Below are 12989 nucleotides of genomic sequence, written 5' to 3' on the forward strand. Positions count from 1 at the left end.
CAAAAAGCAGCTAGAGCCCCGTGGGGGGACGAGTCACAGCCATGAGGGCAACAGTGCAATATCCCTTTATACCTAATTCCGCGTGTTTCCTGGCCCATCCCTAAACGCCCAACTAGCTGCTCACCCCACCACCCAATGCAACAGCTAGGTACCAGTAAGCCAAAACTGCCCTGGTCTTCCTTCTCGCCACCGCAGCGAGAACCCTCTCATTCCACCTCGGACAAATAAACTCTGATTTGGACCAGTAGTGCCATAATCCCCATCTACCACCGCCACCTCCTTATAACTGACTTATAGTTCTTGCCTCCATGACTCTGCAGGAAAGTGTCGAGGACATGCTGACAGTTTCCACAGGGCGATAGTCGCTCCAAGCCTTTCTGAAACTCACTGTCCTTGTCGTAACTGAAGTTATCCAGAACCTGTGGCTTGATAGCCAAGCCTTCAAGTTTCTCTAGATTCCCTGCCACCCTGTTGACAATAACGCGGAGCACCCCACGGGTCAGTATCCTATCCCTACATGTACGCACATGCTCCGGAGGGGCGAAATCCGGCTCGGGGAGAAGATGGGATAAAGGAACAACTCACTTAAGCATGGCCAGCAACGCATACGTTTCGGCACAGTGCCCCCAGGGCGAATTGGAAAATGGCTGCTTTAGTTTCTCGTCGGCTGGGAGCGCCCCGATGCCCTGCAGCAGCTCCTTGCGCTTTTCAATGATGCGGACACGCCACGAATTTCTGACATCATAGTCTTCGTCTCCTTCCAGAAAATCGCAACCCGCAAAGGCAGCGCCGAGGGCAAAGCGAGGCGCCTCCCATTCCTCGTCGCCTTCCTCGTCGCCTTCCTCGAGGGGCTCGAGGTCCTCGTTGTGGTCTGCCCCGACCCACGTGCATTGGTAGACGGTGGGCCGTTTGCCCGGGCGATACTCTTGCTCCTTCCATGTCGATGCGGGTGTGGCTTCATCACGACCGCATAACGTGCTGCACCACTTGGCGTACATGGCTGTGAGGGGCAAGTAGAAGGACTGTTTGTTGGCGTTGGGGGGCTCCTTGCCTAGGGTCGCGAGGAGGTAGCCGAGTACGTCGTAGGGACTGAACAAGGAAATGTCGAAGAAGTCTAGAGGAGCGAGCGTGTAGTACCACTGCTCAGGCTTTTCCCTGTTGGCCTCCTTATTCTCCCGCGTCCGGGCGATGTGGTGAGCGGGGAGGTATTTGTCGAATTCCTCGCCGACAACGTACACATTTCCATCTTTGAAGAAGCTGTGCGCTCCGCAGGGTTTTGTTTCTGGTGAGCGCCACTTGATCTACGTGACGGGTGATAATACCAAAGGTGTGACGAACCTGTCCAGGATCCTATCCTGTTAGGGTTCAGCTTCGTTGAAGGTAATCTCTCGAGGATGCTTAGGTTCGGTGCAGCCAAAGGGTGCACAACAATAGACTTGTCTCAACAGTAGGCTTGTGAGCTTGTAGCGAACTGTAGTTGTGATTGCTAACTGGAGAACTCCCAGAGCTCTCCAGAACGAGTGACTATATACCTATCTAAGTCTTGTGTGCTCAGTGTGCTCAGCTCTCCTTAGATTTCGGAGACACTGAGCACTCTGATTACTTCCGTTCTTCCTGCGTTCTGATTGGCCGCATGATTCCTATGCTCAGTTTGCTCGGTCTCCCGTTGTTCCCCGTTTTCCTGATCACACTGAGCACTCCCCGGCCTCCCTTGATTGGTCCTCGAAGTGACTGGCTCGGGGCGTCCCGCGCCCCGAGGCTCCACCTGTTGGCATATTCGTGACAAAAGGACGCGTGTGGTGTTGACGTACCAGAGATCGACGAGAAGTTTCGCCATCTCAGTAAGTTTGGCCTTTCGATGGCCGTCGACATTGCTGATGACAGCTTGAATCCATGTGATGATCTGAGGGAGGTAGTGGCAATTGCCCCGACATGATCAGCTGTGCACGGAAATGATGGGGGAATGGTTCAGTCATAGGTAATCACACATCTGTAGCGCTCCACTCAAAGGCCCCTTCTAAGTTCAGCTTGTTACTCTCGGCGTCGTCTTTGTCTGCAGGAGCAATAAGATAGAGCACGCTGGCGGCGGGATCTTCGACGGCGTCTCTTCTGTCTCTGGCGGCTGCCATGGCTTGGGCTGGGGTTTTGGATGAGGAGTGTTACACTGTTATTAGAATACTTTTTGTGTATGTCATCTGCAGACGACGAGGGAACAGGTAAACGGGAAAGAGTGCCAGTTTGTCCCTTGCTGTGCAAGAACATGGGCAGCAGAGATGGTCTGATAAGGTACCTATTACACAATCAGCAAACGGACCGCCGTAGCTCTCCACACATATATCAACCGCCCTGTCGTCTGCCACGCCTTAACACCCCCCAAAACTGCCACCTCAACCCTTCACTCACACCGTCGGATCATTTGTGACAAACAGACCCGAATCGACTTCCCATCGTCAGTCCGTCCAAAGGTACAGCAAGCCATGCCCGATGTAGGTGCGCCCATCTCCCACCCAAACCCATACATTGAGCCCAACCCTGCTCACAATAAAAGACCAGTGACATCACCGCACCCCCCGGGTGGACGACCTCACCCTCCGTCATGAAGACGGACTATTACTGGCCCGCAGACGAAGACGTGCGCGGCACGGAGCAAGCCAAGGCGCGGGGTCTCGCCGACCCGCAGCCGCTGATGCGCCTGGCGCTGGCCGAGAGCGGCGACATGTACCTGTTCAAATCCGGGGACAAGTTCTACATCTGGAACGTTACCTCGGATGTCGTGTCGGTGATCAAGGCGCCGGTGGAGCAAGGAAAGGTGCTCAAGGCGCTGGGGGAGATGGCGGTGCGGACTCCGCCCAAGGACCTAAAAATGGAGGAGGTGCCGGTGTCGAGTAAGGGGACTGATTAGGTAGTGATGGGTGCAGACATAGGACCCTGCTGGGGGCTCTGGGCGGTCTGTCGCTTGGGATTGAGACGAATAGGAGCAATGCTGTTGACTAAACATGAAATGCGTGCCCTTCAAGGTGCTCTGCGGTGGTGAGGTTGCCGATCAAGAACGTCGTTGTATGTATGTACCTTCCTCCATACACTTCCTTCTCAGGGAATGGCCAAGCAGCCGAAGTGCGATATCTACTGCCAGGTTAGGCTTAGAACAGCCGCTGGTGCCCAAAAGCGGACTTTTCCTATATGGGAAGACACCTGCACTATCCGTATGTAAGGTACCTACATAGTAGGTGCAAAAAAGCTACCTCGCTCCGCTCGCCATGTGGATATCAAGGTCCCGGGAAAAGTGCCGCGGACCTCTGTGAGGTGCGGGAAATCTGCCAAGATCGATTAGACCACCAATACTTGCTGCTCTCCACACACATAGCACAGCACCCTCCCCGCTGTATGCCATGGATCCTACCTCACCCAACCGCCTGCAGCACAACTCCCGCCAACTCCCGTCCTGCCGCAGAGACGAGTTACCGTTCCCACCGAGGTATTGGAGTGTACCTAGCCAGCCAGCCGTTAGTCAACAAGCCCCGCCCGCCTTCCCCTTTCTTGCTTCGTGTGCATGTATTACTTCATTGTTTTCTGTCCAGGCAGAAGATCAACAGATGGATGCAAATGCAATGCATTGCATCATACTACCTTGCCTTTTCTTGAGATGATACATGAAGCGTCACACCAGCGGTACGGGGTATGCATGTGCTGTACGTCCGCCAGTGGACGTTACATTCTAAATCGGACATGTCTCCACCGTTCAGCTAGCCACAGGAATCAGATCTATAACCCCTTTTGATATTGTTTACGTTAACTTACGACCACAACGGCACGCGCGGCAGGATACAGGATACAGCGGCTCCCTTTAATTCCGCTTTTCTGAGACTTTTGATATGTTCGATCCAAGACACGAACCATGTAGGAGAGCAGCGCGGCAGGCCTGCGATATCGGCAGGAGGGTTAGCATCGTCGTAGCAGTAGCAGTGTAAGTGGCGCCAAGAGGCGCTGAGAAGATGGAAAAAAAACGAGGAAACAGTTTTTTTTGCTGGGAGAGTGTTGACATTAAGGCCAAGTTCGTCGATTTCTTCTCGGTCCCTGTTGTGTTAGAGGTACCTGTTGAGGTGGTGGTAGTAGGGTATAAGAGCATACCGTTCCGACAGGTCTCCCAACGGGAGCCGGTTTCCGTTTTGAGATCTGCGATAGTATCTTACTTGCATTTGGCGTTTTTGGCGTTTTTGCGTCCCTGACAATGGTTATACAAGATCAGAACCCAAGGGGCTGTAGGGCTCATCGGAATGATGATAGACATCATGGCCAGGTTACATGCAGACATAAGAATGAGCGCAGAAGAAAGGTCTGTTACGGAGTCCCACTGGTGGCTATGGGCATGTGACGCGTTGGTTCAAGGAGTTTGTTGTAGGCCTGGCAAGATTCTTGTGTACTACGCCTTTCTGCGGGCAAAGGGCCCCCGGGACACACCGGGCTGTAATAAAATCCTGAACCATCCTACCTCAGGCCCCTATCGACAGACTAACAGCAATGAATCACGCCTCAGCCCACCCCTGAGCAAGCAACGGCGCAGCGACATACAACTCATCAAAACCCTCCCCAACCTTCGCCGGCATACCAACCAACTTCTCCAAGCCCAGCTCGCCCCACCGCATCACCTTCTGCCACTCCTCCACAAACCCCTCCCTCTCCTCCCTCTCCCACGCCGGCGCCCCCCACCCCATCCTAACCGCCCCGTACTGCCTCTCATTCGCCTCGCGCACGGCATCCCGATCCGGCGTCTCCGGAAGCAAGTCCAACTCCGACGGCAACGCAGCCCACGCCTTGTTCGACGGCCGTGGGGTCGGGAATGGGCGCTCGGCCGTCAGATCCTCGCGCGCGGCGTCGGCGGCGTTGACCACGTCAAAGGGGTCGTGCGAGCGCAGTGGTTTGGGTGCGATTACGCGCAGGGCCATCATCAGGGGGATGGAGCCGCCGGTGGGGTCGAGGAGGGTTTTGGTCTTGTCGGTGGATGTGCCGGTGGAGGGGTCGGTGGAGGGGTCGTCTGGGGGGGGGGGGGGGTTGGTGTTAGCAAATTGGCGGGGAGCTGGATGGGAGAGAAAGGGAAGGATGAATGAACTCACAGCGATTCCAGAGCCCACTGGGCGCTGGACGAAGCTCCATCTCCAAACGCCAGCGCGTCTCAACAGCGGGACTGGCGTTGCCGTGCTGGACGTAGAACTCGACATCCAGGGTCGATGCCATGGCGTGGGTCAGCTGCATCGGCTTGCTGTAGATGGCGGGCGGTGTGACAGGCGTGCGGCTGCTCTCGTTGTAAAAAGTCACAGGCTTTGTGACGGGTGTGCCGTCGTCGCCGTGGCCGGTGACTAACCGGACATTGCTGATGGGCATCTTGCACTCCAGCACAAAGTAAAACAAGCCGCCTCGTACCACCCACGGCGCGTTGTCTGCCTTGCGCGGGTCCTCGTCGTTGTTGAGCAGGCCCGACTGGGCGGCGAAGTTGTGAGCCTCGTTGGCAGGCCTCGCCTTTTCTTTCTTCTCGTCTTCCTCCGAGTAATGGGCCTTTTCGTGCAGATTTGCCGGGAGGACGACGAGGTAGAATTGGTAGAGGCTGACAGCCTCGATACGGCCCGGGCGTTGACCAAAGTTGATGTCGAACGATGTGATCCAGAAGTCGACATGGACGGTACCGGCAAGCGGGGGGCCCCAGAGGTACAGCCCGGCGCCAATCTCGACCGTGATGTACGTGTGGATAAACAGGAAGTCGATGTTGAAGCTGACGCCAACGGCAATACGCTCTTCCGCAGTGAAATAGAATGGTTTGTAGTTGATGAGGAAGTCGGCAAACGCATCAAACCACGCAGAAATCGGCCCAGCCGAGAAGGAGGCGTGCAGACGGCCACCACCCATACACACCTTGGGCGTCATCGCAAAGTAGGCTTCGCCCGAGATGCTGAGGCAGCCGCCCAGGTCCCAGCTGATGCCGAGGCGCGGCGGCTTGGGCCACCCGGCGGGAATAGGGAAGGCTTCGTGGTAGCCACCAATGGTGAAGACAAAGTTTCCAACATTGCTCTTGTCGGCGTGCGGTGCGTCGAACAAGTACATCAATGCCATACCACCTGTCAGATGGCAGTCTGGATGTAGGATGTACGAACCAGGGGCGAGCTGGGACTCGATACTTAGCACACCAGTGTCGAGATCGACGGTTGCCGCTATACCAAGCTCCACGTGTGCGAACTTGAGCTCCGCCGTTTTGTTCGGAATATCGGCGACGGCCACGGCAAAGAGGGCCAGCTTTACACTGGAACCAAACTGGGCTAGGATGACGGCGTCAATCAATACCATCTGGAAGGCGTCGACCTTGAGCCCAGCTGCTCCCCAATAGGTATTGTCTACCGGCTGGAACCATCCAGGGCCCTTGGGGTCCGTGAGTGTCGTGAGCGCCTCGAGAGCGCTACTCGCATCCTTGAGGTCCATTGGGGCAACCAGTGGGTACGACGTAACATCTTTGATGGTTGGAATTTTGGCCTCCGAGTTGTAGCCAAAGCCGGCCGTCAGTCCTGTGATATCGGCAAAGCCGACCGAAATAAGGGGACCGTCGAGCTTCGCAAAGATGAAGATGGTTGTGTATGGGTTCACTCCTGCTTCGCCGTTGACCTGCCCGTAGAAGCCGGCGGCCATGAACTGGTAGGGAGCATAGCCGAAGATGAGGCCGCCAGCGTAGTATACCATGCTGTCCGTGTGGCCGCGGCGGATGACGCCGGCAATGGTCAGTGGCGCCTTGTCGAACGCGGCGGCCAGACCCTCCAGCTGAACATCGAAATGGGGAACCGTATCAAGCGATTTAAACAACATCCCAATGTCGAAGCCTATAAGAGTGAAGGAGACGGGCCCCAGACTAAATGTGGCGTCAAAACTAACCCGCAGCTTCTTATTCACGTACCGGAGGCCAACGTTGGTAATGGAGATTGCACCAGCCTTCTTCTTCATCGGCGCGTTGGAAGCTGGTTCGCTGTCCGAATCGCTTGGCTCTGGGGGTGAGGGGTCAGGGTCCGTCTTTTCTCCCGGGCGGGGATCCGCCGAGTGTATGGTTTTTGGATCAGGTTTGGTCTTCTTCGGCTTCTTGAAGTCGTAGCTCAGAATGCACGACTTCTCACCAGTCAACTCCACCTCGACAACACCAAAGTGAGAGCCTGGACACACAAGCAGGTCGGCCGGGGTGCGGTTCTTGAATTTGTCCTTGACCAAGATTTCATCCTTGTCGAATGGTGCAATGCTGTTCAGTTTGGCGAGATCACCACGGTCAAGTCCGGGCTGGCGCGATTTAGCCTCTGATGAAACCGCGGCTGGTGGTACGGAGTCTTGGACCTAGAGGTAGTACATGCTGTCCAGCGGCACCTTCAGCTGGCCCACGAGCGCGACCTCAATCTCCGGGAATACGTCGAGGTTAACGCTGGCTTTGATGAGCCGTTTGGGAGGCGCCTTATCATCCCAGTCGCTGCTGCGAAGCTGAGCAAAGGTGAAGCCCAGCTTCGCGATGCTGATCTCGACTGCCAAGTAGAAGAATTCCACGGCTTCTTCATCTTCAAGCTTTGATTTGCCCAAGTTGAGGATGAATGCGTCTTTACCCTTCTCCGTGAACGGCGTGTCGGCGATGAAGTCTGGGAGGTCGAGATCCGACTTGCCCAGGACGGCTTTCAAGACATCACCAACGGTTGTCTTGCCGTTCTGCGAGCTCAGTGTTGCTTTGAACTTCCACGTGTCCTTGTACTCAAATGAGACGTCGAGCTTCACTGATGCGATGTGCATCAAGCCCTCCATCGTGAACTCGCTTGCCGAAGACGCCTTCTCCTCCGACGATGAAGCACCAGTCTTCTTGTAGGTATAGTTGACAGCGAGCTTGTCTAGCGCCAGCGTGTCAATCAGAGGCATGACATGTTTGGCGGACGAGGCGTCGAAGAATTCGACAAGTGATGAGGCATACAGGTCGTTGAGCGATGCCTTGAGAACCCACTCCCTTTCCTTGGTCGACCCTTTGAACTTGTAGGAAAGACTTCTGACCAATGTCGTGGCGGGAGTTTTCTTGGACGTCTTGCTTTGCTTCAGAGCAGCGTTGATGCCAAGTTCGAGGCTGAACTCCGCGCTCTTCCCCCAGGTATACGACGCGTCAAGGGTCACACTACCGAGGTACGGCTGCGGGACGGTCGATTTGTCGGGGCCTATCTCGCCTGCGGAAGACTCTTTGGCCGTGATAGTAGCTCCAATGGAAAATTTGGTCTGAGAAAGAGAGAGGTAGGCCCGGGTGATTTCTGAAGGAATTGTGTTCGGAATGCTGTCGATGGACTGGCCAGGGATAAGGTAGGCCAGGCGAATTGCTTTGGCAGGTGCCGGTTTGGTGATAGGCTGCAAGTCGGTCCAGAACTCGCTCAATGGGACACGGCCAAGCTGGATGAGCTAAAGTCTTTAATTCGACATGTTAATTTTGTGTGTTGTGCGCCGGGTTGAAGTGTACTCACCAGTCCAAAGTTGCCCCTTGATGGCCCCTGCACCACCACTCCGGCTGTCCCAGCTATACGACACCAGAAAAACAACTGGTTTCTCACTTTTTTTGGGCTGCCCAAAGCTCTTGGTGGCAATCTCGACGTCGACTGCGACACTGGACAGCTTGGGGTTGTCCACGTCCTGAGCCGTATCTAGTATGACGATGAGGCGGCGAAGACGGATGCGAGACAAGACACCATCCTTGGCGAGGGCCTTGTCAAAGAAGCCCTTGATGTCGTCGTTAATAAGGCCGCCTAGCCATTTTAAGAGCACTAAGAGCGTAGGGTTTGCGAGGTCACTTTCAGGGTTGCCGTCGTCTGTGGGTGAGTTCGGCGTATCGATGACAAATGTCATGGTTATGATGGACTCGGAGAACTCCAGCCCGGCAGTCAGACGAACCGGCGTGCCCGAAGGCTCGTCTTGGATGTCGCAGCGGATGGTGAATATGACTTCGCCGTTGCTAACCGCCCTCTCGCCCTTGGACGTGTCACTGAGAGCCCAATTCTGCTTGCACACGGCGTCGGCCTCCACGACGGTCAGGCCCGGCAAGAACCTTTCAACAAAATGCCCCACGCTCTTGATCTCGTTGATCGTAAATTGTAGACGGATGATGGTTTGAAGCGCATACGAAGGTCTGAACCAGAGGGCATTGCGCTTCTTGCCCACAGTGGGGTCAAGCGTCACAGACAGATCCAGCAAGAGTTCCGGCACACACTTGGCCATGTCTGGGATGCAGGCGCAGTCAAAAAGGTCTTGGACGGTTGCGTTGATGACCGGCGTTGACTTTATGTCGCCATAGAGGCCCAATACGAGCCAGACACCGTCCGAATCAAGCCCCGGGACGGACACGGAAGACGCATCATCGAAGGCGGCTTTGAGAAGGTCGGTGGTGGACGAGAAGGTCATGGGCCAGGGGGTCGCCAGCTTCACCTGGAAGCTCTCGAGGTCGAGGTCATCCTTCTTATCGTTGGGGGCGAAGGCGATTGACACCTCGGGGTTTTCGTCAATGCGAACAAGCCATGCTGCGATGTCGTCGGCAGCGTCAACAGGCGATGGTGTTTTGGGATCCGGCTCACTCGTGAGGTCGATCTTTTTGCTGGGAAGAGCGGCCACAAACGTGTCCAAGGCAGTTTTCTCTTTTAGAACTCTTCCCTCTCCTTTTTTGGGTGGCGGCGAGGCGCTGCTCGCGCAGATTGCATACTTGCCCATGTTGGGCTCTCGAGCTAACGAGAATGAAGTGAGGCTATAGCCTGAAGGTGGCTACAGTGGTGATGACCAGGGGGGCAGCGTCCATGGATAGCGTCAACAAAGGGTCAAAGGGCGAGCTTTGGCACCTCTTCCCATCCTAGTTCTCGAGTCCACGCACTCCACGGTCCCGCGGCTTTGCAGAGGTTGGACAAGTACCGGCCGGCACCGACCAACACCGGCGGCACTGGCTGGCACTGGCAACGACAGCGATGACCTAATGCCCATCCGACCTCGGACGTCCGGGTGCTTCATTCCATGTCCCCCAAAGGGATTGGCTCCCTCTGAGCACGAAAAACGGTACTCCAACGATGGAGAAACCTGCCATGCTTAACGGACCTCTCGAACCGGGACGCCCCACGCCTACGAGCATCTGTTTCTTTGTCCACACATCGACTGGCCATTCAAGCACCCAATACCGGAACTTCTGCTCTTGTCTCAAACTCCTTGAGGTCTTCGTCCAAATGACAATTCGGATGACGGCCGGTCGTTGGAGTGTATCATGTGTACAGCAGGCGCCAAAACGGTGTGGAGAAGAACCGCGTGTGTGGCGGGCCGAGGCGAGTATGCACCATTCCGGGAGGGAGGGGGCCCGGGGGGTGTGCTCAACATGGTATTTTGACGACAACATGGTGACATGTCAATCTAGATTGCATGCACGCACGGCTGGCGATCAGATGGACAAGTTTGCCGCAAGAGGAAAAACATATCGCTAGTGGTGTAGTGCCAACACTATGACGCGAAGTGAGGGATGCGGAGAGCTGCATTTGTCCATGATTTGCTGCAAGGCGAGGCCGCAAGTCCCACATTGGCAGTCTGATGAACAGCAGTCTGGACTCGGAAAGGGGGCGAAAGGGGGCGGGTCGGCGGGATGACCTGGCGAATACTCTCACTGAACCCTCAGCGATCAAACGAAGTCTCGGCCAGACTATGCTTGGCACAGTATGTAGCTATGGACCTTATGCGAGGCAGATCGGAATTGGCAATCAGGGATTCAACGGGTTTCTGGTTGCAGCGGGGTGCATATAGCAAAAGTACCAGTACATGTACGTCTCCCTATTGGAAAGAGGGCGGCAAATGCATTTCGGGAGCTCCACTCGAATGTTGGACCATCTTCCAGCGAAAGAAGGTGAAGACGAGAAGGGCGATAGAGTCAAAGCTACAAGAAGATATGGACTGGGAAGAGGAAAGCAACATTGAGAAAATGCCGAGAAATCACAAGAATCGCACCATCCGGGTTGCAGCAGCCGATGAGGCGAGGGACGAGACCCGAGAATCAGAACAAACCGTGGATCATGACTTTAACAACAAATTGAACATCATGAAAGCAGAAATTCAGACGGAATTCAAAAAACTTAAGGACCATATGGCAGAGGAGATCGCCAAAATGACGGCCCAGCTGACTCAAGAGCTGGCACAGGCGCGAGAGGAGCTCACTCAAGCCCGCAGTGAGCTCGAGCACACCAAAATACAGCTACACGCCATGACTAGAGCTCAGGAGACCCCATCGTGTCGACCGACGTATGCAGACATCGCCCGACGGACCCCTCTGGTCAGCATTCCCACCCCGCCGACCTCCACCGGTCGGCCGGCGACACCGGAACCAGCGTTATGCACAGTGGACATGTCAAGGGTTCCGGAGGATCATGCCAGTGAAGCTACACCAGTAGCGCTTCGCAAGCTCATTGAGCATGAGATGCGTGCGCCTGGCGACCAACCCAGCTGGCGCTGTGTTGCCGTCACAAGAGATAGAGGAAGCACCAATTGTCTTAGGGTCATCAGTAGGAACGAAGGGGAATTGAAGAAGATCAAAGACATCGTCGAAGCAAAGAAAACGCCGGGTGCGAGAGTCCTTCGAGATCAGCTGTACCCGATCAAAGTCGACAATGTCAACCGTATGGCTGTCCTCGACCGTGAGAGCAAGGTCCTTCCTGGGACCGCGGAAGTCCTGGGCCAGGAAAACGACGTGCAGATTGCCAAGATAGCTTGGCTGAGTCGAAAGGACACTGCAAAAGCGTATGGATCCATGGTAGTGTATGTCACGAAACTCGGCGACGCCAAGAGACTCCTCAATGAAGGCTTCTTCTACGCCGGAGGAGAATCAGGGTATACGGGGGTGTTCGAACGTCGGATGCGGCCGGACCAGTGCTACAACTGCCAGCAGATCGGCCACAAAGCGTTCCAGTGCAGAAACCGTCAAGTGTGCGCCAAGTGCGGCAAGGACGGTCACCACCATCGCAGCTGCAGCGAAGTGGTTGCCAAATGCATCCTATGCGGCGGCCCACATGAATCATTTAGCAGAAGTTGCCAGAGGCTCTACCCATCTCGTCATGAGTAGAACACTCCGCCTAATCCAGCTTAATGTGAGAAAGCAAGGTGTGGTGCACGAAAGCTTGATGAACGACAAGGACATTCAGAACGCAACAGTCTTGGCCATCCAGGAGCCTCAAGCACATAGGATTCATGGCCGACTCTTCACAACCCCCATGGGACATCACAAGTGGATCAAGATGGTTCCCTCGACTTGGAGGGAAGGCAGATGGGCAGTTCGAAGCATGCTTTGGGTGAACAAGGACGTGGAGGCGGAACAGGTACCGATAGGGTCACCGGACATGACAGCAGCAATCTTAAGGCTCCCCGGTCGGCGAGTCTTGGTAGCATCGGTCTACATACCAAACCAGGACCCTCAAGCTCTACGGGAGACGTGCGACAATTTACGCAACACAATCATGGATGCAAGACGAGACGCGGGCACGACGGTAGACGTGGTAATTGCCGGAGACTTCAACCGGCACGACCAGCTGTGGGGAGGAGACGATGTATCTGTGGAAATACAAGGAGAGGCAGATCGTATCATCGACCTGATGAACGAGTTCGCCCTTCGCAGTCTGCTTCGACGGGGCACAAAGACATGGCATGTCGGGGATTACAACGCGACCATCGACCTGGTCCTGGCGTCTGCCGAGCTGGCGGAAACAACAGTCAAGTGTGCGATCCACAGGACGGAACACGGATCGGATCACCGTGCGATTGAGACGGTCTTTGACACCTTGGTCCCAGTACCAAAGGAACGGGACCGGCTTCTGCTCAAGAATGCACCTTGGAAGGAAATCAAAACCGGGATTGCGAGGGCACTAGACGCCACCCCTTCGGGAGGCACTGTACAGCAGCAGACAGACCGACTAATGTCGGCGGTCTTGGAGACGGTCCAAACC

General features: G+C 55.4%; 3 protein-coding genes across 3 annotated transcripts; 1 reads left to right on the plus strand and 2 right to left on the minus strand.

Annotated features, from left to right (window-relative positions):
- Nucleotides 1-581: 581 nt before the first annotated feature.
- F5144DRAFT_603180 (uncharacterized protein) lies at nt 582-2129 on the minus strand (the record flags this gene model as incomplete). The annotated part of the gene is made up of 3 exons (XM_066791266.1): nt 582-1257; nt 1812-1903; nt 1989-2129. 3 exons carry the CDS (start codon nt 2127-2129, stop codon nt 582-584), a joined length of 909 nt encoding a protein of 302 aa, XP_066643575.1.
- A 348-nt stretch (nt 2130-2477) lies between these two features.
- Nucleotides 2478-2948, plus strand: F5144DRAFT_630304 (uncharacterized protein; the record flags this gene model as incomplete). The annotated part of the gene is made up of 2 exons (XM_066792415.1): nt 2478-2486; nt 2549-2948. 2 exons carry the CDS (start codon nt 2478-2480, stop codon nt 2900-2902), a joined length of 363 nt encoding a protein of 120 aa, XP_066643576.1. The 3' UTR covers nt 2903-2948.
- A 1134-nt stretch (nt 2949-4082) lies between these two features.
- F5144DRAFT_650477 (uncharacterized protein) lies at nt 4083-9738 on the minus strand (the record flags this gene model as incomplete). The annotated part of the gene is made up of 8 exons (XM_066792997.1): nt 4083-4092; nt 4129-4222; nt 4607-5032; nt 5112-6886; nt 6932-7264; nt 7370-8433; nt 8505-8557; nt 8592-9738. 8 exons carry the CDS (start codon nt 9736-9738, stop codon nt 4083-4085), a joined length of 4902 nt encoding a protein of 1633 aa, XP_066643577.1.
- Nucleotides 9739-12989: the final 3251 nt, after the last annotated feature.

The sequence above is a fragment of the Chaetomium tenue genome (genome assembly GCF_020726465.1).
Source record: "Chaetomium tenue strain MPI-SDFR-AT-0079 chromosome Unknown F5144scaffold_4, whole genome shotgun sequence".
Lineage (NCBI taxonomy): Eukaryota > Fungi > Ascomycota > Sordariomycetes > Sordariales > Chaetomiaceae > Chaetomium > Chaetomium tenue.